The sequence below is a fragment of the Chenopodium quinoa genome, unplaced genomic scaffold, assembly GCF_001683475.1.
Source record: "Chenopodium quinoa cultivar QQ74 unplaced genomic scaffold, ASM168347v1, whole genome shotgun sequence".
Lineage (NCBI taxonomy): Eukaryota > Viridiplantae > Streptophyta > Magnoliopsida > Caryophyllales > Amaranthaceae > Chenopodium > Chenopodium quinoa.
Genome location: NW_018743946.1, coordinates 3,319,607 through 3,341,478, shown reverse-complemented (window position 1 = coordinate 3,341,478; position 21,872 = coordinate 3,319,607). Strand labels below are relative to the sequence as shown.

General features: G+C 35.1%; 1 protein-coding gene across 1 annotated transcript; it reads left to right on the top strand.

Annotated features, from left to right (window-relative positions):
- The first annotated feature begins 4,767 nt into the window (after window positions 1–4,767).
- On the top strand, window positions 4,768–12,892 carry LOC110689001 (probable serine/threonine-protein kinase At1g54610). The gene is made up of 8 exons (XM_021865753.1): window positions 4,768–5,482; window positions 6,981–7,265; window positions 7,764–8,090; window positions 8,722–8,949; window positions 9,072–9,169; window positions 10,451–10,568; window positions 11,035–11,377; window positions 12,506–12,892. Exons 1-7 carry the CDS (start codon window positions 5,042–5,044, stop codon window positions 11,368–11,370), a joined length of 1,833 nt encoding a protein of 610 aa, XP_021721445.1. The 5' UTR covers window positions 4,768–5,041; the 3' UTR covers window positions 11,371–11,377; window positions 12,506–12,892.
- Window positions 12,893–21,872: the final 8,980 nt, after the last annotated feature.

Below are 21,872 nucleotides of genomic sequence, written 5' to 3'. Positions count from 1 at the left end.
GTTTTGCGGTCTTCAGACTCTGTTTTGTTAAATTATCTTTTTTGGATGATTTTCTCTATAAATATCCTATCAAAAACTCCGTTTTGATTCACCAATTCTCTTGATTCTTAAGTTTTAATCAACTCTCTTCATTCAAAATTATTCGTCAATTACCATTCATTAATTCTCTTCATTCATCATCTACATCTATCATTCACCAACTCTCATCAAGATTTCCATGATTATTCTCTTTTTCTCTTTTCTAAACTTTGTTTTAATACAAAATTCCGCATTCACAAGATCTAGAAACACCTAGCCATATTCGAAGTTGCCTTCGCCCTAGACATGAAAGGTTTTAATTTCTGAGGGTTTGGTCCAAAATCTCTATCTCTATTATTTAATTTAATTGTTTGTTTATTATTTTCCTTGAAGTTACTAACGTGTGTATTTTGTTATTAGAAAGAGGTACGAGGTATCCAAGTAAGTACTTTAATGGTTTAATTGATATTATGATATAGAAATCATGCTTAGATTGTTATTTTGATTCCTAGTATCATGTTTAGGGTAACTTTAATATTAAGTATGATTAAAAGTACGATGCTTCCTATATTCTTCCTAATATTAATTCATGTTAGTATCATGTTAGGGCTAAAGATTTGATTTTTATAACTTAGTGACATGCTAGGGTTTGTTATTAATCTTGTTAGTATCATGCCTAGGATCTTGCTATGCTTTAACATGATTATTATTGATTATGATTGATATTATTCTTATTTATGATGTTGATTATTTATTATGTTGCTTGATATGCATATTATTTTATTTGTTATTGCTTGATCACACCTTTTATTGCGTGTTAAAGGGAATTGGTATTTGCAATCACGCTTAATAAGATACTTAATAATCTTGTTAGGTTAATTGTGATTATAATTCAAGTGATCGCCAATAATAGTTTATTTGTGCATTAAACTCAACCAACATAGATTAAATAGGTTTAGGGTTAATCCTATTGATTGATGTTAATTAGAAAGCGCATATGAATATGAGCAGAATAAAGTAGAGGCCTATTATTAGGGCAGGTTCAATCTCTTTTAGGTTGGATTTGTACCTTCATCCCCGAACCCTTATTTGGTTCATGACCTTATGGAGTTGATGATCTCTTGGATCGTTAAGGGGTGTAACCTTCACCTCGTGAACGGTTTACAAATTCCTTAAAAACTTGTTGGTGACTCTTTTGCTGTATCTTCTTCCCTTTTGGACGTCACCGTACTTTAGTGTATGATCACAGTGCGGTTCAAGCTAGTGGGATTTTAAAGGCTTGAAATTATTCCCCACAGTTTCTCTTCCAGTTGATGATCTCCCGGGCATCAACAGTTGATTTTTTACTTCTCACCGGTTGCTGAGTCCGGCGAGTGTTATTAGTGTTCCTCCCAGGAAGGAGAATTTTTGACCAACAATGGTCCCGGCTGCCTTCTCCTTTGAATGGGGAGTGGGCTGCCGGTTTCTGACTAACTTCCCCTTCTCTGGAGGAGTCTTCTTCGTCGTCTGGCCTTTACTTGGGCTAGCCCGGCTCTTGGTGATCAGCTCTGTGATTTCACACTTGAAACTTGTCATGAATCTCATGAGTTCGTCTCGAGTGACAGGGGCTGATCCAGCGGCCGTTTGGGTTTCCCCTTCCGGCTGCCCAGAGGGTCGACTTGGACCCGCCTGAGAGGCACCCCGCTCCAGAGTGTCTCTGGGCCGGATGCGTTTAGTTCTGAGAGAGCCGTCTTCGGCTGTAAAAGCTTCGACCTGAGGGTCTTCATCCTCCTCATGGTCTGTAAAAACTTCTAGGTCTTCACCCAGATGGTTAAGGGGTACATACTCTTGAACCATCTTCGAGGTACTCTCCCCACAGACGGCGCCAAATGTTTTGGGTGTTTTTGTCCCTTGGGAGAGTTACAACACGAAGACTGATCCGCAGTGAGCTGTACCTGCAAAACAAACGGAGACACCGGTTGGGTGGTGCTCCGCCTCCGACGCACAAGTTAGTAACTTGAAACGGAATAAAAAGAACGGAAACTAGGTGGGTATCTGCTTGGATTCCAAGCTCAGGTCTTTCTCTGATGTAAGAGAATAAGGGTGTAATAAATGATTGAATGTGTCCCCAAAATGGGGAAATATCTCCCTATTTATAGGGTCGTTGGGAAAAGTGCCCCTACCTAGGTCACTTGACCTAGATTTTAGCGGGCTGCGCCGTTTTACGGCGCTCCTAGGAATCTGGGCCTTTGAAGGCCGCCATTCCGGAAACGTATCAGAGGGCGCCAAGTGTCAAGAGGAGCTTGAGCCACATGGGCCATCCTGAGCTCGACATGTGGCGACCTCTCATTGATCCACGTGTCTAGGGTAAAAAATACCCTAAATAAAAACCATTTTAAATAATGTATGTAACTTATGCATAGTATAATAAAGTATGAAGTATTTCTTGATAGTTAACGAGGGGAGCATGCTAGTTGCGCAACTTTGTTCTAACTCCGCGTTTGTCAGCCGTTTTGTATGACTAATAAAAATGAAGTGGAAAGGAAACAAATAAGTGTGAGAAACAAAATTATTTAGCTCTTATCTTTCCATTTGTTTGGTTTAATCATGAAAAGGAATTAATTAAACATATCTTCTTTTATTTTTGTTTGAGAAAAGTTATGGGAATTGTTAACTTAGGTTTTAGAGTGGTAACAAATGAGTAGTAGAAATCTTTACCCATGGACCGACCCACGTGAGGACAAGGGGACCATTGTCCCCTCCACTTTAAAAAAAAAAAAAGAAAAAAAAAGCTCAAATGATTATTGTGTACAATTATTTTATTTATTTATTTTTTTTAAATGGCCTCATTATTTGAGCAACCAAAAACTCCCATTTTTAGGTGCTTGATTGACAGTGGTGATCTCTTATTCTTTTTAACCTATTCAATGTGTCTTGGGTGAAAAATATTTAAAGAATTAAGAATCCTTAATTTTTTAAGAATCCTTAATAGTCATGATTCAATTAGGTTGTTTTACTATTCCAAACAACCCAATTGAATCTCTCTCACTCTCTCTCTCTCTCACACACACACACAAAAAAAAAAAAAAAAAAAAAAAAAGGAAAAGATACCCCCATCCCAAATAAAAGAGGTTTAAAAGAGGTTAGGCACGTGAAAATGGCCTAATATTATTATTAAGAGATGGAATTCTCATTCTCAAAAGTTTGTATTAAGCAAGAATTAATGTAATCAATAAAATAATCCCTCTGTTCCACAATGACATTTTCTTTTAGAATTTTTTTTGTGAGATAAATTTAGTCAAAATAGGAATATCACTATGAAACGGAGGAAGTATAAAGTGATGCATTAGAAACCATATGTCCATATATATACTTTCCACACATATTTTTACAATTTTTCTTATTTACAATCAAGGGCAGGATAAAAAATTTTGGGGTCGATTTTTAAACTTGACCCACTTTTCATAATTATTTAAAAGGAGGTTTAATTTCAATTAAATAATACTTTATAAATATTAAATTCAATAGTGACATTGAATGTAAAATTATTACAAGAAATAAAACCATAGCATTTTCACGAGTAATTACAAAGCCAATTGTCTCAATAATTCAAGTGTATAGCAAAAGACATTACACTTGATCTTAGCCAAAAGGCCAATCACAAAAAAAAAAAAAAAATTTAAAGCAAGTTGTATCTAAAAGTTTTGGTAATTTAATAATTCATAGACAAGATACGATAGAAAGTGTTAAAAAAAATAATCAACTAGTCGTTGATTGTACAAGTGAATTTGAGAAATAGAAAATTATATTAAGTGTAATTTTATGTAAGAAATTAAAGATTATAAAGAGATAATTATAGAAAAAGTTTGGTGTAGGGGGGAGTTGAACCACCGACTTTCATATAGTCATAGGATATAGGAGAGTTCAACTCTCTATTGATTCTGAAGTTGTTATGCGTTTGTTGGTGGAAGAAATTCCTCCCAACTCTCTCTATATTCACATCATTCGGAGGCATAAGACTCTTGTTTTCGAAAGGGAATTATAAAGAGGCTAATCGTGCAGCAGATTGATTAGCCAACTATGGAGTGAAGTCGAATGAGAAATTTGTCCTTTTTGAAGCGGTCTCAAAGGATCTTCATTCTTGCCATTTTATTGGAGGACTTGAGTGGAGTCACGCAAGTTAGGATGGTTCCGGCTAACGTGCCTTAGGAGTTTTTCTTTTGTTGTTTTGTTTTTGTTTATGTTTTGTTTCATGTTTTGTTTCGGGGCTTGTCCCTCTCTTTCACCAAAAAATAAAATAAAAAATAAAAGCTATTATCTGATTTTGGGGCCCCAATATTTAGGGAGCCTTACGTGGTCGCTCAACTTGCACCGTCGCACCACCCTTCTGCAGCCCCTGTTTACAATTAAAAATGTTTGTGATTGAAATCATACATTGTTAAACTTGTCTAAAGAAATTTGTCTATTACAAATTATTAAAGGGACGAATGTAATACTTCACCAACAAAAAAATTATCATCTTTTTTATACACCAAAAAAATTTAACATTATTCTAATTAATTTGATTTAAATTAATATAACATACAAATTGTGCACACATCGAGTGTACTTCTTTGTTTAATACTCTGTACTAACTTACTAAGATAAATTATTGATATCGTATGAATAAGGAGTGTTTTGGTGGAGGATAAGAGCAAGGGAATAGAAGAAAGTCAATTATCTGATTTTGAAAACCAAAATTTGATTTTTGTCCCTTAATTTTCTCTGTTAATTGAACAAAACCGTAGGTTGTAATCTAAATTTAAAATCGAAATAATAGATAGACAAAATGAGAAAAAACAAAACAATTGCCAATTCCAAACCCCCAAAATTTCTCCCCCAAAAAACATCGACCCTTTCCCTTTGATTCATCTGGGTCGATCAAATTCAAAACATCTTTTTTTCTCCCAAGTTTCCCCTTAAATTTTGATTAAACTCAGTAAAATTTTAATAATAATATCAAATTCCCAGATATTGTCATGTCATTGATGGACATTGTTCGTTGATGGGGTGCATATCTTCGAAGCGGACGGGGTCCAGAACCCCGTCTGCTGTCGATGATTTGGAGGGGGAAATTCGGGTCAAGAGGTCATCGAGTCGACGCCATATGGGTCCCGCCATCGCTTCTACAAGCGGAAGCGGGACCCACCAAGTATTTGGTGAGACACAAGCACAATTGTTGCCCTTTAAAAAATCATCAACTAATAATAATAGAGAGGATGAATTATTTGAATCAGGAGAAGAGGATGGAAAGAAGTTGGAGGGGTCGAAGAGCAAAGGCTCTAATTCGAATTTCTCGTTGAGTTTACGATTCGGGTCGTCGAAGAGTCAGGTTGTTGCTGAGCAAACCGCTGCCGGTTGGCCTGCATGGCTAACGGCTGTTGCTGGCGAAGCCATTCATGGGTGGGTGCCTCTACGTGCTGATGGTTTTGAGAAATTAGATAAGGTAACAACAAATTATCTAATTACTACACCTTTTTCATTTTATATCGATTGACACGTTTATTTAGCAAGATGTCAATGTACGCATAACATAAATTATACCTAATTAGCCTTCTGACTCGTGCAATGCACGAGATTTTTTATAAGGAGTACAATAGTGACTTTTGTTTTATAATATGTTTTATTTGGAAAATGAATAGCTTATAAAGGAGAAGAAGGGTGATAATTGAATGTAATTGTAGAGATATTAAGTTGGGAGAAAATGAATCAAATAACATTCATATATGCATTTTTTTTAAGGGAACAATTATATGAATTAAAGTTATTTATTATTATTTTTTAAATAATAAGAAAGGGGATTAATTAATAAAGGGAGGTGACATGTGGCATTGGTGAAAATAAATTTTAATTTACATGTGGCATGATGGGGATGATGATTTGTGTTTTTAAATACCAAGTATAGAAGTATAAATATAGATAGATATGTTATTATTGATAAAAAAAAATTATAAAATTTGATAATATATAAATACAATTAACAATACCATTAGGTGTTACTCATAACAGATAAAAGTTTAAACTTTTACACATTTTCATAACTCTTACTTTGTATAAGATACCATGATTTTTTTTTTTTTTTTTTTTTTTTTTTGGTAAAAGTTAGATACTTGTAGAAAAATTGATGTAAATTTATGTACATATACAATGTAAATATCATGATTTACAAAAGAAAAATACAATGTAAATATCAAAACGTGTCAACGAATAAACAAAATTAAGATATATCTTTGTTTATATTCTAGATAGGTTCATCATGTACGTTACTCTAAACTTATCGTTGTGTCATATCTAAATTTGCGACATTGTCGACCTACACTAACTAATTTTTTAAATGATAGCTAATCTTACTTACATAATTGTGAGCTTTGAAATGTTTAAAATTTAAATAAGATTTTCTTATTAATGGACAAATTCAAACCATTATTAGTTTTATAATACTTGTAGAAGCTGTTAATAAAGAATTTGCGACATTCAGAAACACTTTAATCAATTTTAAATCTATGGAAATAAATAATTTCCACTATAATTGTGAGTTTTTTTTTTTCCAAGATTTAATAGATAATAGAATACTATTATTCGTAGACAAATATAAATTACTTGTAGTTTCATATTAATTTTGTCTTTTGGTTGAGTTAATTTCTATAGTTGGACTTTTTAGAATTGTAGAAAGTTGTTTTAGTTACTATATTCTTATACTTGGCATGAGAAATTTAAAAATGTTGCATTTTTTAAAATTTAGGGATACACGATGTATTTTTTATATCTTACGAATACATGGCAAAAATTACCTGTACATTACTACGTACTCCGCATAATTTTTTTTTTGAAATCGTGAATTCACCTACTTATTGGATGATTGCAAATTATTCCTATCACTCTTATCATATCCAGCTTTTAACGTTATTTATTTACTACAATCCAATGTGAATTATATTTTGTAGATTGGACAAGGTACATATAGTAGTGTGTTCAAAGCACGTGAACATGCTACAGGTAGATTTGTGGCTCTTAAGAAGGTGAGATTTGACAATTATCACCCAGAAAGTGTCCGATTTATGGCAAGAGAAATTACAATTCTTCGAAAGCTTGATCATCCAAATATAATTAAGTTACATGGTTTGATTACCTCTAAAGTTTCTTGTAGTATTTACCTTGTATTCGAATACATGGAACATGATCTTTCTGGCTTGCTCTCTTGCCCTGAAGTCACATTTACCGAGCCTCAGGTTAGTTTCGTTTTACGTTTCATCAACTTTTTATAGAGTTGATCATCTGTGGCCCGGACCACTTGACTTGAATAGTAGTCTTTCAATTACTTGGTTGGATTTGTTCAATAGTTGTTTTAGCTTCATCATTTTTAAGGTGTTATGGTTTGAATTTAGTATCTACTCTAAATTGTTTAGTCAAACTTGTTCTATAATTACATTTTGGCCTTGTTTGCTTTAAATTGTCGAAGATGTGCTAATTCGTAATAAGAATAAGGTGAAGAGAACAAAATAATTGTCTCAAACTCTCTTGATTTTATTTTTCTTTGGTAGGGCCAACTATCTTTGCCCCAAAGTTTTGGCTAGCTAGAGCCAATTTAATGGATTAAATTGAATGTGCCCAATTTACGTTTTCTGTGACCAATTCACATTTTCAACAATGTCTGGCCTATGATCAACTCTATCGCTTTTTTGACTAGTCTTGAAAATTGAAGTTTAAAAACCTTGTATAATATGCAGATAAAGTGCTTCATGCAACAAATATTTTATGGGCTAGACTATTGCCATGGAAAAGGAGTAATGCATCGAGACATAAAGACCTCTAATATATTGCTAAATAATGAGGGGATTTTGAAATTGGCTGATTTTGGGTTGGCAAACTTCTTGATGAGCACAAAGTACAAGCAGCCTAAGCTTCTTACCAGTCGTGTAGTCACATTATGGTATCGCCCGCCCGAATTGTTACTCGGATCTACTAATTATGGACCTTATGTAGATATGTGGAGTGCGGGTTGTGTTTTTGCTGAACTGCTCGTTGGCAAGCCTATTCTTAAGGGTAAAACTGAGGTAATTATCTTCTTAGTTTATATTCTTTTGTTACAAATTTGACATTTATATAGTTGTACTACATCCGTGACATATTAGTTGCGACATTAGAATAATTTATATCTCACAAATAATACCCCAAAGTTACAACTAATGTTTAACAGAGGAAGTAAGATTAATTTTAATAGGGATATCGAGTGGCACATGTCTCACTATTCTTCAAAATAACCTTATATTTAAAAACAATAAGTTAAAGATAAAATGAGCATGTATTGGATTGATTACCGTCGGTAGCTCACCAACTTAATAATCCTAGATCCGTTACTGTTTTTTATTCTTTGCACATGGATAAATTATGAAACTATACTTTGAATAGCTCGTATAGTCATATTAAAGGAGATCAATCTCTCTTGTTTATCAATGAGGTTTATAATAAGTTTTTCAATTGTCATATTTCAAATGACCATTGTAAAAATTTTATTTTTTATAAGGTCATTTCTCGATAATTATAAATTAGTTGAGACTCCGAATAACTTTTGTAAAAGTCGATCACATTAAAACATCAAAATGAGAAATAATCAATTTTAGTTTTGTAAATTCAACTTCTTATGATTGTATTCATGAAATGATGATGCATCAATAATGATTACAGGTTGAACAATTGCATAAAATCTTCAAACTTTCTGGGTCACCACCAGATGAGTATTGGAACAAATCCAAGTTACCTCATGCATCTAGGTTTAAACCTCAAATTCCATACGAAAGTTCACTTCGAGATAGGCTTAAAAATTTCCCTGAACATGCTATCAATCTATTAGAGGCTCTATTATCAGTTGATCCTATGAATCGTGGAAGCGCGGCCTCTGCCTTAAACTCTAAGGTATGTACGATTTTTTAAAATTGTAACATAGACGGAAAAATAATATCGAAAAAACGAGTAAATTTCTCTTGTACGTACGATTTTGTTTCCATAGATTGAAGTTGGTTGTTTATATGTATCAGTATTTCAATACAATGCCTTATGCATGTGACCCGTCTAGCTTGCCAAAGTATCCTCCTAACAAGGAGATTGATGCCAAATCTCGTGAAGAATCAAAAAGGTAATTATACTTGTATTTACATTTTCAACTCGTCTTGTGTGTGTGACTGACTATAAAGAATATTATGTATGTACTACACCATTATTAGTCTTATTTTTTTACTTTTTATATTATGTAGTATCTCTGTTACTTTTTAGTTACAATAAAGAAATATTTTATATCTTACAAAATTACCCTTTTACTGCTACTATAAAGTAACAGAGGTAGTATTTATAGTCAGTGGCGGAGCCAGAAATTTTTAATCGGGGGGACGGATGAACATTACATAATTTGACAAAAAATATTGGAAAAAAACACCAATCGTTAAATACACAGAATGTTCCATAATTAATGTGTACAACTCAAAAAATCCACAATACAGAGTACTTAATAAAAATTCAACATTATATATCAATTTTTCCTCCAAAAATAATTGCTTATGAGTTCCGAATTTTTAATAAATTCGAACATTAAATAATATAGGTTATTAAATGCAATAGTCATAATGTATAATTTTGTATGACAAACTTAATTTAGTGGGTTTTGTTCATGCAATATCATAACTAAAATTATTATTTAAATATATATACTTAGTATATATTAATTAAAAAATTTGAAAGGAATACTTCTTAATTAAACATTATAAAGAAAAAAAAGTGAATGAAAAATACTCCACTAAAGTTCAATGACAATAGTAATTTAGGGGTTCCGTTAATGCAATATTACAATTACACTTATGTAAATAAATTAGTATTGCTTAATAAATATAATGGAAGGATTCTTCAAATAAAAAAATAAAAAAATGGAAATATTACAACAACAAGGTTGGAACCTTGAAATCTTGTAAAGAATTCAACTACATTCACCACCACACCACCCACTTTGTATCCTAAATTTTTACAACACAATAATATATATACCTGCTTGTTTTTTGGGGAGGGGGGGGGGACAGATGTCCCACCTTGTACCCCTCTGGCTCCGCCAATGTTTATACTACCTCCATTACATATTATTTGCAACGATTTGACATAAAGTATAGAGGAAAAATGTCTAATCGTTGCAAATAATATGTAACGGAGGTAGTAGTTCATTTGCATATATATATATATATATATATATATATATATATATATATATATATATATATATATATATATATATATATATATATCGATAAATGCAATTATTAGTCCTAGCAAATATATGGTCGACGTGTTGCTACCTTCAATTGTTGCACATAATGTGAAACATTGGTAATTTTTTAAAACAACCTAAAGCGATAAATTCTCTATAATATTTCAGGAAAAAGACGGGTAGAAATCAAGATACCACGACATCATCATCAAGAATGCAAAAACGAGGTCGAAAAGGATTGCCAGAGCAAAGCAGCATTAGCATGTTAGGAAGACCTGGACAAGAAGTAGGTCTTCATCTTTACGTCTAAATATTGTTAATTTGACTAGGATAAAATAGAAAATACCCACACACTTATCAACTTATTTTTGTTGCACTTAACTTATACAAAGTATACAAGTAGTTAAATACTTTAAACATGTGTAGCATTATTATAAACGTTCTTGGGTAAAAAGTGTTACATCATGTTGGACAATATTTTTTGGTGTATCTTTTATGGAGAACTAGTCTTTTTATGTTAAAAAATGACTACTTCGAATATCTAGGGTTCTAAAAACAATTTCCAGATAGTGTAGTGATTGGCAAGTAGAGATGTGACGATTATAGAGTAGATACATATTAATATCATTGTTTGATTAATATTGCCTATTGCAATTGCATGAGTTACTTTGATAACTATTAACTATAACTAGTTGGGTCGAACATTACCTGATGATAAACTTTAATTTTGCTTTGTTTTTTTACGCTTTCAGGATGCTCAGGTGAATAGAAAATACGCACGTAGAAACGGGACAAATGCACTTGTTACTCAAATAAGAAAGGGTGATAATGAGGCATCAATGGATATGAAATCAGATGTTTCTCAAGTAACAAATGCATCCCAAGGGGACATGATGTTTGGAGGCAAATACAATGGAAAGGCAACAACATTAGCATTACCACCAAAAAGAAGATTGGCTAATAATGATGCTACAAATTCTACTTCCAAAAATCAAACTAGTGACCCATCTAGCGTATTGTGTGCAAATAAAATGTTAGACCAACAACATGAGGAATATGAAGAAGTCCGAGATTCAACCAAGATGTGAAAGCAAGGTGAATTTAATTTATCCCTCAATCTTAATTGCATGTTATGTTTAACTATAATGTTAAAGTAGTCATGGATTTGAAGTTTATATAGTTTAACCACAAAAGGCAGAATTTTAGATTTTGAAACATGAAAGAAAAGAGAGTATATCAACTTTTATGATTACATCCTAAGTTCATAAATAATTAAGGGTTTTCCTATGTTATAATGTGTTATTTTGTTTTTTTTAAGGTCCGATACTTTAATTTAAATTAATTTAGCAAATATTAGGTGAAAAGAACAAAATCTTATTTTAAAATGTTCTATATAAATATACACTAGATGAAGCCCGTGCGATGCACGATTTGTTTGAATTTTTTAAAACATTTTTTTATTTATTTATGTGCTAAAATTTGATACATATTTAGATAAAATTCCTAATATTAAAAGATAATATTTTATATTTAATTAGTTTAAACATAAAAATCTCATTCGCCAATTTTGCTTACGTGACATTTGAATTGTTTAATTCTAAAAGAAAATAATAATCTCTTATTTGATTGGCTACAACTAAAATTTGTAATCTTACATGGCGCGCTAGGAAAATTAAATCCTACGTGGCTTTCCAAAAACTCGGGAAAAAACTCCCCTTTATATATATGTATATTAGATTACTAGTAAATACTCATGGTCAATATTCCAACTAAAAACATCAAATTGACAAAGTGTATACGTAGTAATCAAGTTTTTTCCAAATTGATGAGAAAATCAATTTTACAAACAATACAAATGTTTAATACTTCAATACTTATTAGGGAAGTAAGTTTATTTATTTTTATCTTAACAAAAGTCATTTCGAGGCTAAGCTTTTGTTGTTATTGTAGTATATATTTTTCAATGTGTTTTGTGTGCGGCTAGCCACACTGTTTGACCGCTTGTCGAAGGATAACGTTAATGTAACCCCTATAACACTAACCACTAACCTATATAACATTAATCAAGTAACCCCTATAAAACTAACGAAATAGCCTTTATAATAGGGATTAAGTAATTGCTACAATACTAACGAATTGAAATAATCCTCATAATGGCTGGTTACACGGTGTTTTTTTATTTTTATTTTTAATTCTTTTTATATTTTAAACTTTTTGCTACAGATAAGGCAAAGTGGGACAATAGCATCCATTTAAGAGGAGATGATGCCCCATGATGGGACTTATATTGGCTCAAGCCATACATTAGCCTCATAAAGTCTTTATACAACATTCTTTGGTCGTTTAAATTGAATTTGCAATCAAGTGGCCAATTCTGTTGAAGAGTTTAGTGAGATTTTTTGGTTTGTTCCATTTTTTTCCTTTAGTTTTTACAAATTGTATACTGACAAAACAAAAGGAAAATTTGTATAAATTGTATATTGACAGACGACGAAAATGGGATTTGTATCAGTAATTCTGATATAGAGTGAGTATAAGAAAGTTTGTAGTATGAGCAAGTAGGATCTCATCCAAATTTGAATTTACAAAGTTATTGCTTCGAGTTTCTACACTTATCCCCAATGTTGCCGTTGATTGGCTAGCAAAGAGGAGACTGATATAGGAAAATAGGTCATTATTATCTCTCTTAAATCAAACAATTTTTATAGCACTTAATTTCAAGTACAGGGAGAAACTAAGAATCGAACCACAAGAAACGAGTAAGCACTACTCCCTCATCTGTCCCTTTATTTTTTTTTTTTTTTTTTTTTTTTGAGAAGAATAGCCCTCAGGCTACTTAATTATCATTAGAAGAAGCATCAAAGTTTACCAAAGGTAAAATACAACTCGGGAAATCAGAAAACCAAACCTTCCTACCCGTCACTCCCACAAGACAATGAGCAAGCTCATGGGCGACTTTATTCCCTTCCCGACGAACAAAACACAACGAAATATACTCTAAAGAACTAGACACATGGTAAATATCATTCAGAATTAAATGAACACTACTACTACCCCTTTCCTTTGAACAAATTGCGGTCACTAATCCAAGGCAATCACTCTCGACTTGCAGCCTACGAAACCCAAACTCCACAGCAAGTTGGAGTCCCCAAAGTAAAGCTTTGGCTTCTGCAATATTGGCATCCCAACGCTCCTCCCCTCTCCACCCTGCAGCAAGCTTGACACCCCCAAGTTCATCACGAATCACAGCTCCTGCAGACACACCCTCTCCTTCACGCACTCCCCCATCCACATTGAGCTTACATAGCCCAGAAGAAGGAGGTTTCCACTTCGCCAAAGCAGCCCCACCACCTGATCTCGCCCCACCACCATCCTCCTTTCCCAACTCACTCATCAATTTAGTCACATACTCAATTGATTTCATAGGCTGCCAAGCCTGCTTCCCTAATAATGCCGCATTGAAATACTTAAAGTCCCTAAATCCCAACCCCCTTTCGCCTTTGGTTCACAAAGCTTTCGCCAAGCTATCCAATGAATCTTCTGTTCACCATTCTTTTGCCCCCACCAAAAATTAGCAATCATCGACCACAATTCATCACAAGAAGAAGCGGGGAATTTAAACACATTCATTGCGTAGGTTGGGATAGATTGGGCAACGACCTTAATCAACACCTCCTGACCCGCCTTAGAAAGCATTCCCCCCTTCCACCCTTGCAACCTCTTCCAAATCTTCTCTCTCACATCCTTCATTATAACTCTCTTTGATCTCCCCACAACCGTCGGAAGACCAAGATATTTATCATGAATATCCACCAAATTGACACCTAGCAACTCCGCCAACTCCTTCCTTCTATCCTCCAAGACTCCCTTACTAAAAGACACCGTAGTTTTATCAAAGTTCACCATTTGCCCCGACGCCTCCTCATAAATTTTAAGCACATTGCGAATAGTTCCAATCTCCCCTGCATTAGCTCTCGCAAAAATCAAACTATCATCTACAAATAATAGGTGAGAAATAGGTAGGGCCGAAGGAGCCACACGAACTCCATGTAATGCACCATCTTGTACCCTCTTATTCAACAATCCCGACAATGCCTCCGCACATAAGATAAATAAATATGGGGATAATGGATCACCTTGACGTAAACCCCTAGATGGGGTAAACTCCCCCAAAGGTGCCCCATTTATCAAGACTTCAAAAGAAACCGAGGAAACACAATGCATAACATGGTCAATCCAAACCTCCGCAAAACCAAGCTTCAGCATTACCATCTTCAAAAAGCCCCACTCAATACGATCATAAGCCTTTTCCATATCCAATTTCAAAGCCAAAGCACCCTCCCCACTCACTGAATATTTCATATGATGAAAGACCTCAAAAGCAACCAGAATATTATCAGTAATTAATCGGCCCGGGGTAAAAGCACTCTGATTAAGAGAAGTAATATCTGATAGGCACACCTTAAACCTGTTAGCTAACACTTTCGTAATTAATTTATACACCACATTGCATAGACTAATAGGTCGGAACTCAGTCATGTTATCAGGGTCTTTCTTCTTCGGTATGAGCACAATAAATGTTTTATTAATTTCTCTAGGAATCACCGCACCATGTAACACACCAAGCACAAGATTACCATTAAGGTCGGGGGCCTTTAAGGGGTGCATCTGTTTAAGCGCCGTCAACACCTCATCAGCTGAAAAATGAGCACATAATGCATCATTCATCTCGACAGTTACTCTATGCTCAACCCCTTCCAAGGCTGCATCAAACTCGGACGGTTGAGAAGAAGTAAACAGCCCACTGAAATAGTCGACTGCCACTCTAGTGATCCCCTCCTCATCATTATGCGCCACACTATCCTCCGAAACCAAGCATCTGATTGAATTTTTTTTGTTTTCTCTGTGATGCTTTGCGATGAAAAAAGCTTGAGTTCCTGTCTCCAGAAGTTAGCTAAAGCGCCCTCGAGCGTTGGCGCCAACATATCTCCTCTTGGTGCAGTAACTCGTTAATTTCACGAACAACCTTTCTTCTTTCCCTCACCCTTGCCTCTAACCGATTCCCCCTATTAAGAGAACTTAATATCTTCCTTCTTTTTCTAATTTCTCGAAAAATACCCCCAAACTCCTTATCACTCCATAACTTCAATTCCTCAGCACAATAAACCAGCCTTGACGCCATTGAATTCCCCCCTAACTGCCACGCATCTTTGATAACATTCTCAAAATTCACTTTCGGTCCATAGTTGCTCAAATCTAAACAACTTTTCCTTCGCAACCTTGTTCCCATCATCATCACTAGTCACCAATTTAATTGGAGAGTGGTCAGACCACTCCCTCTCGAGATGCAGCACCTTCGCTTGGGGAAAAAGCTCAAGCCACTCATTCACCGCAAGAGCCCTATCAAGGCGGCATTGAATATTATCCTCCCCCCATTGACCATTATCATAAGTATAATCATAGTCGGAGAAAGGTATATCACATAACTTGCAATCATCCACCGCATCACGAAATTTTTCCATTTGCCACAAAGCTCGGTCTCTTCCCCCTTTCTTCTCCGAGTCAAAAAGAATTTCGTTTAAATCCCTAATACACACCCACGGCTCCAACCCCTTATTAGCAAGCTCCTGAAGCAAAGTCCAAGACAGGTGCCTATTATGAACTTCCGGCCACCCGTAAAAACCAGTGAGTCTCCAAACCGAAGGACCAAAGCCCCCCTTTACTAACACATCGATATGGTGAATAGACATAGAGTTCAGAACTACATCAAGCCCCCTTAGCCATAGCAATGCCACACCCCCCGCTCTCCCACAACTATCAACCGCCACACCTACATAATCCACCAGTTTCACTCGAACTTTCATCATCTCACCACTACTTAATTTCATCTCCATAAAAAAACAAGAGACGGGGCCTTCCTCCATTCTAAGTTCCGGAGGTTATTAATTGCAGAGGTATTGCCCAGGCCTCTGCAATTAATACTTAAAATACTCATTGAGCTTGGCGAGGTTGCTTCAAAGCAACCTCCGCCTCCCGCCATCCAGAATAATTATTATCAGAAGAAAAATTATCAATCATCAATTTTTTATTAAGAGCACTACCGCCCATCTCTTCCAACTCCCCTTCCCTGCCTCTTTTCCCCAACAAAACCCCATCTAAATTACTCATTTCCTCATCGAAACCATCCTTCTTCCTTACCAATTTCTTCCAAGTCTTACCCCCTTTTACTTTCCCACCTCCCTCATCCTGCGCACCCCCTACATTATTTCCCATTAACTCCCCCTTCTGTCTCTCTTCTACTTGAACCCCCCCACTAATCTCCCTGCTCCCTAGCTCCTACTCAGCGCAGCTATTCGACATTCTCAGGAACAACTGTCCCTCCTTCCCACCATTTAATTCCAGCACAACATCCCTCTCCCTCAGTTCCTCCAACACTGGTTCCGATTCACGAGTTAAAAAAAGTTGTTTGCGAGCAGAAATCATAGCCTCAAGCTCCTCCCCTTCCTTAAGTCTTCCCTTTCTAGGTGACGCACGAAGCCAATGCCCCCAACCAAGCTTATTTTTCTTGCTCTCCTCATAAACAACGCAACAATCCTTCTCGGAGTGCCAAATGACACCACAAGCAAAGCAAAAGAAAGGTAATCGTTCGTATGCAAACTCCACACAAACAGTCTTACCCCCATTGTCACGAATCCTCTGGAACCTGCGGAGGGGTTTGGTATTGTTAATCAATAATTTCACACGCCTAAACCGGTCAAGCCCCAAAACATCTTCTTCAATCTCCAAAACCTCACCCCAATTAGCCACCAACTCCTTCACATCGTCATCAGATCGGCAATTGAACAGCAGATGTTTAATTCAAACCCAAAAGGGTGAGTGAAACAGGGGAACATGTTCAGGTTGTTCATCTCCTCTATCTCCTTAAGCACAAGCAATTTATTATCGAAGCACCACGGGAACTCCTTAAGGACCATCTCCTTATCCCACCAATGGAAGAATTGGAAAGCAAAAAGATTAGGGCCAAGAACCCTAATTACCAATTTGTTATTCAGTGCCCAAACCTTCGTCATCGTATTCTTGAACGCTTCTACGTTATAAGGTCTTTCAGTAACAAGTCTACCAATTAAAAGCAAATGGAATTTGTCCTTAGAAATTTGCGAATCAACAGTCCCAAGGTCAACCACACCACCATCCTCATCATCTAATTTCAAGTTTGCGTAACGGGCAGCAATATCATCAGCCATTGAAACAGAGAACACAAAGAAAATTAATTGAAAAACGTCGTCGAAACGGCAACAATACCCTACTCGCTAGAGAGAAGGCCCTTTCTTTCGAGGGATTTTTTATATCATTCTCATCTGTCCCTTTATTAGAAGCCTATTTCTCATATTTATTACTAACATAATAAAGTAAAATATGCTTCTGTTTTCAAAAAAGGAAAAGTAAAATATGCTTCTAATTTAGAGAAAGAAGTACCTATCAATCATGTCCAATTGTCAAAAAGTAAGATAGTTCAAACAAGGGGATGAAGATTAATCCAAACAAAATTAATCAATTACTAACAATATTAAGAAGAGGAATTAATCAAGTAAATGGCACTTTGAAAAGTGGGTAAATGATTGAATTTAAAAAACACTAGCCTCCTCCCCCTCCTCTCTCTCCTAAACTCTATGCCTCCATTGTTAATTTTGAAGGGGCTTTCATCGGATTTCATTCACCGGTTGAAATCCCCAATCTTTGTTTGCTTTAAGTTTTTTTCTTGTTTCTTAGGTTATAATTATGTCTCCCTTAAAACAAAGGGTTTATCTCCTTCGAAAGACAAGGTTTTTTCGATCTCCTTCGAAAGACAAGGTGTAATTTGCATTAAATTTGGTCTCCAGTTAAGCGGGGCTGCGATTTATTATTGCTCGGATTCAAGTTACAAAATCAGCACAAGAATTTTCTTTTTTAACAAAATTATGAAGCGGCGACGGATCCACTCAAAAAGTTGTATGAGACAATGAATCAGATATGTACCGAATTGTTATATTTATATATTTGGATTCTTAGCCCTTTCCCGATCAATTCTCATTTGATTTTGTTAGATCTGGTTTCATTATCGTTAATTGTCAATTGTAAATGTCGTATGGCTTTCATAATTAATGATATATAGTGTCCTTTTGGACTTATTTCAAAAAAAAATAAGTAGTAGGTCGTAAAGAATAATTATTCAAAAGAGCAGTGATAGGGACATGGATAGATTGTCACCCACCACCAAACCAAGCAATATTCATATCATAAAATTAGACCAGTGTTGCTCAATTAATGTTAGACTTCTAAGAAGGATCACATTAAAATGATGGAGGTTATGGAAGTGCGCATGTTAAAATGAATGTGCGAGAACACTCTAAGAGATAGAAACATAAAAGAGGTCGTTATTCGCAAGAAAGTAGGGATGGTAGGCACTGCAGATATTTTAAGAGAAAATCGCCTACGTTGGTTTGAACATGTAAGACGGAGACCCGACAGTGACCGGTACAAAGAGTGGAAGAGTGAGACCATGGAGGGGTTAAACAAGGGAGAAGGAGACCGAGAATGACTTAGCTTGGTTGGAAGAAGTTAGGAAGGATATGAAATATATGGACCTGCATGAGGATGGGGAATTGGATTTTAAGGGATGGAGGAGGAAGATTTATGTCGAACTAACACTACATGGAATAATTATTATTTGTTTATTTAGCCGACATCACTTATGGGACTAAGGCTTTGATTGATTGATTGAACACTACCTAACTACCAAAAATCAAACCGCCACCCCTACACGACCTAATTGCCCAAGTTAGACCCGAAGAAAAAGAGAAATGCATGATGGTCGCCACTGTTTGAAGGGTGATGGTTGGCTGCCTAACCAATCGCGAAATGTTTTCCATCCCTAATGGTTTGGTATGACCCTACTTTACATATTGTGCTACTAGAGTGTCTTTTTATTCGATCGATCGGTTAAAGCGGTGTTTTAGGCGCGGTTGTTTAGTGTGGCGATGGAAGGAGAGGACAGAGAAGGAATTAGTTATATGAACTTCGTAAGACAAGCTAGATTTTTCGATTTGACTTCCTTTCATAGACTAGGTGTTCTCTACGCTAAGAATAGTCTTAAATTATGTGGGGCTGTAATTGATGTCAATTGCTTTGATTTTTTTTAATGGGTGTCAATTGCTTTCATTAAGGTTGCGAAATAATTATCGCAAGAATTTATTCTTTTGCTATTAAGAATAGATGACAGATCCACTCGTAAAGTTGTATGGACAACAAATGAATCGAAAATGTGATGAATTATTATATCTCACTACTAGAATCCGGGAAAATAACGACGAATTTTCTACGACAGCTAACAAAATTGTCATAATTTTTTAATTCTACGACAGTTTTAGTAGATGTCGTAATATTACGACAATTTTTGTTAAATATCGTTGGTTTACGACGGTTTTTGGACAATAAAACTATCGCAACGGACATTAAAAAAAATTAATTAAAATTTTAATATCTATGACAGCCATCAACTGTCGTAAATTACGACGGTTTTAAAAACTGTCGCAATTTGGGACAGAATATGACTGTCATAGAATTGTTTTTTTTTTTATAATTACTTGTATTTGAATCCCTAGCAAGCCCACACCAAAACTAACCCTACTCATTTCTGCCGTTTCATCTCCTCCTTCTTCTCCTCTCCTCATCTTTCCTCTTCTTCTTCTTCTCCTTTTCTCCTCTCTGGTTTTCGTCCTCACACTTTCCTCTCTTTCTCGTTCTTTCTTTCTCGTCCTCTTTTTCTCATCCTCTCTCTTTGTTTACAAAAATGGTGATAGCCTAGATAAATTCGTGTTTCTGAGGTTCAATTTCGTGGTGTTGAGGTTTATAATTTCAGATTTTTACATTATGAAGATGATTAGGACCAAGCTATGGTTATTTTGGTCAAATTCGACCATAAAAATTCCAGATTTGGAGTTTTATGGTCGAATTTGGCCATGAAAATCCAAAGAGAGGAAATTTTCGTAAGGTATGTTGAATTTTTTGGATTTTTAGTTTTTATTATTGTGGTGGTTGTTTATTTCTTGAATTTTTATGGTTTATATTTGATATTTTTTTTATTATTGTAATTTATTTTCGCTACTCTCTCCGTTTTTAAATACTTGCTCCATTTCCATTTTTTGCACTATTCATTTGTCCTTCTTTTGCTATTGTGTGTTTAATTTAGCTATTATTGTGTATGCCAATTTAAGGTTTTTTTTTTTTTTTTTTTCCAAATCTAGTGTTTTATGCTGTAAAAATGTGTACTTTGAGTTAATTTGGTGTTTATAGTGGCGTTAGGTGGTGGTTTTGTATGGTTTCAGGTGGCGGTGGGTGAGGGTTACTGTGAGTGAAGGGGTTGAAGTAGAGCTGCTATCAGCTGAAGTCGTTGCTAAAACCAATTTTTGCGACACTTCCCCAAGCCGTCGTAATTTACGACGGCTTTAAGCTACCGTAAGCTTTTTTTTGCGACAACATTAAAAACTTTCATTGAAATTAGTAAAACTGTCGTATTTATTTTTTACGATAGTCAAACCGTCGTAAAAATGAAATTTTGCAACTCATCTAATTACGACAACCCCATTGTGACAGTTGGCCGTTGTAACTAATTTTTAGTTATTTTAGCGACAAATTTTGGTTGTTGCAAAATTGCTAATTTCTTGTAGTGTCTATATTGTATTTGATTTTTAGTCCTTTCTTGGTTAAATTTAGTTTGATTTTGGTAAATTTACTTTCTTTGTCGTTAATGTCAATTATAGTGAAAGCATACAATAATTTTCTCTCTCTATAAACGAGAGCATCTCTCACTAGAAAAATGAGTTCATCTTAGCTTTACTAGGTGTAGACACCCATTTGTGTCTCCCCAAAACTAAACCCAATGATGAATATCTTTCACGTCGAATCATATTCGAATGAAGTGAAAGTGTGGAAAGTCTAGTGTTGTTGATAGTTTTAATTTTCTTTTCTCTTCTCTTTGTTTTTGAAAACTTATTTTAAGAAAACAGCCAATCCAGTTTGGTTGGTCCATGATATGGGTCCAATAGTAGTGTAGTTGGATGGGGCTTGCAAAGACCTTTCCAACGATATATTATAAGCCCATTTCCGATGAATATTGAGGAAGTTATGGCCAATTTAGTAAACTGGGCCCGGTTTGAGCTTTATATGCGGCCCAATGATCTAGGGGAGGGCCTAATATGATTTATCATTCCTAATGCAATTAAGAATGGTTTTAGTCTTCTTAATTCAATTAGCATTGATAAATTGACTTTTGTTGACTTTTCAGAGTTTTAATTAAAATCAAAAAGCATTTTCGAGGAAAAGATACGATTTTATCCTCCAGTACGGCAAACTTATCTGATTTTTGAAAACGCGTCAAAAACAGGCCTGGCGCCTGACTCCCAGCATTGGCACCTGGAACGAGGCCTGGCGCCAATTAGCAGGTGTTGGCGCCAGCTCTGTTTTGCGTGCGCCAATCTCGTTTTGCGTGCGCCAAGTGCTCTGTTTTGATATTTTATCTTTTTGGGTGATTTTCTCTATAATAACGTATTAA

What these genes read in the sequence shown, in the direction of transcription:
- LOC110689001 (XM_021865753.1), top strand. Translation starts at nt 5,042, where the DNA reads ATGGGGTGCATATCTTCGAAGCGGACGGGGTCCAGAACCCCGTCTGCT. An exon ending in TCACATTTACCGAGCCTCAG is followed by an intron (nt 7,266 to 7,763) that starts GTTAGTTTCGTT and finishes TATAATATGCAG; the next exon opens with ATAAAGTGCTTCATGCAACA. An exon ending in TAGGAAGACCTGGACAAGAA is followed by an intron (nt 10,569 to 11,034) that starts GTAGGTCTTCAT and finishes TTACGCTTTCAG; the next exon opens with GATGCTCAGGTGAATAGAAA.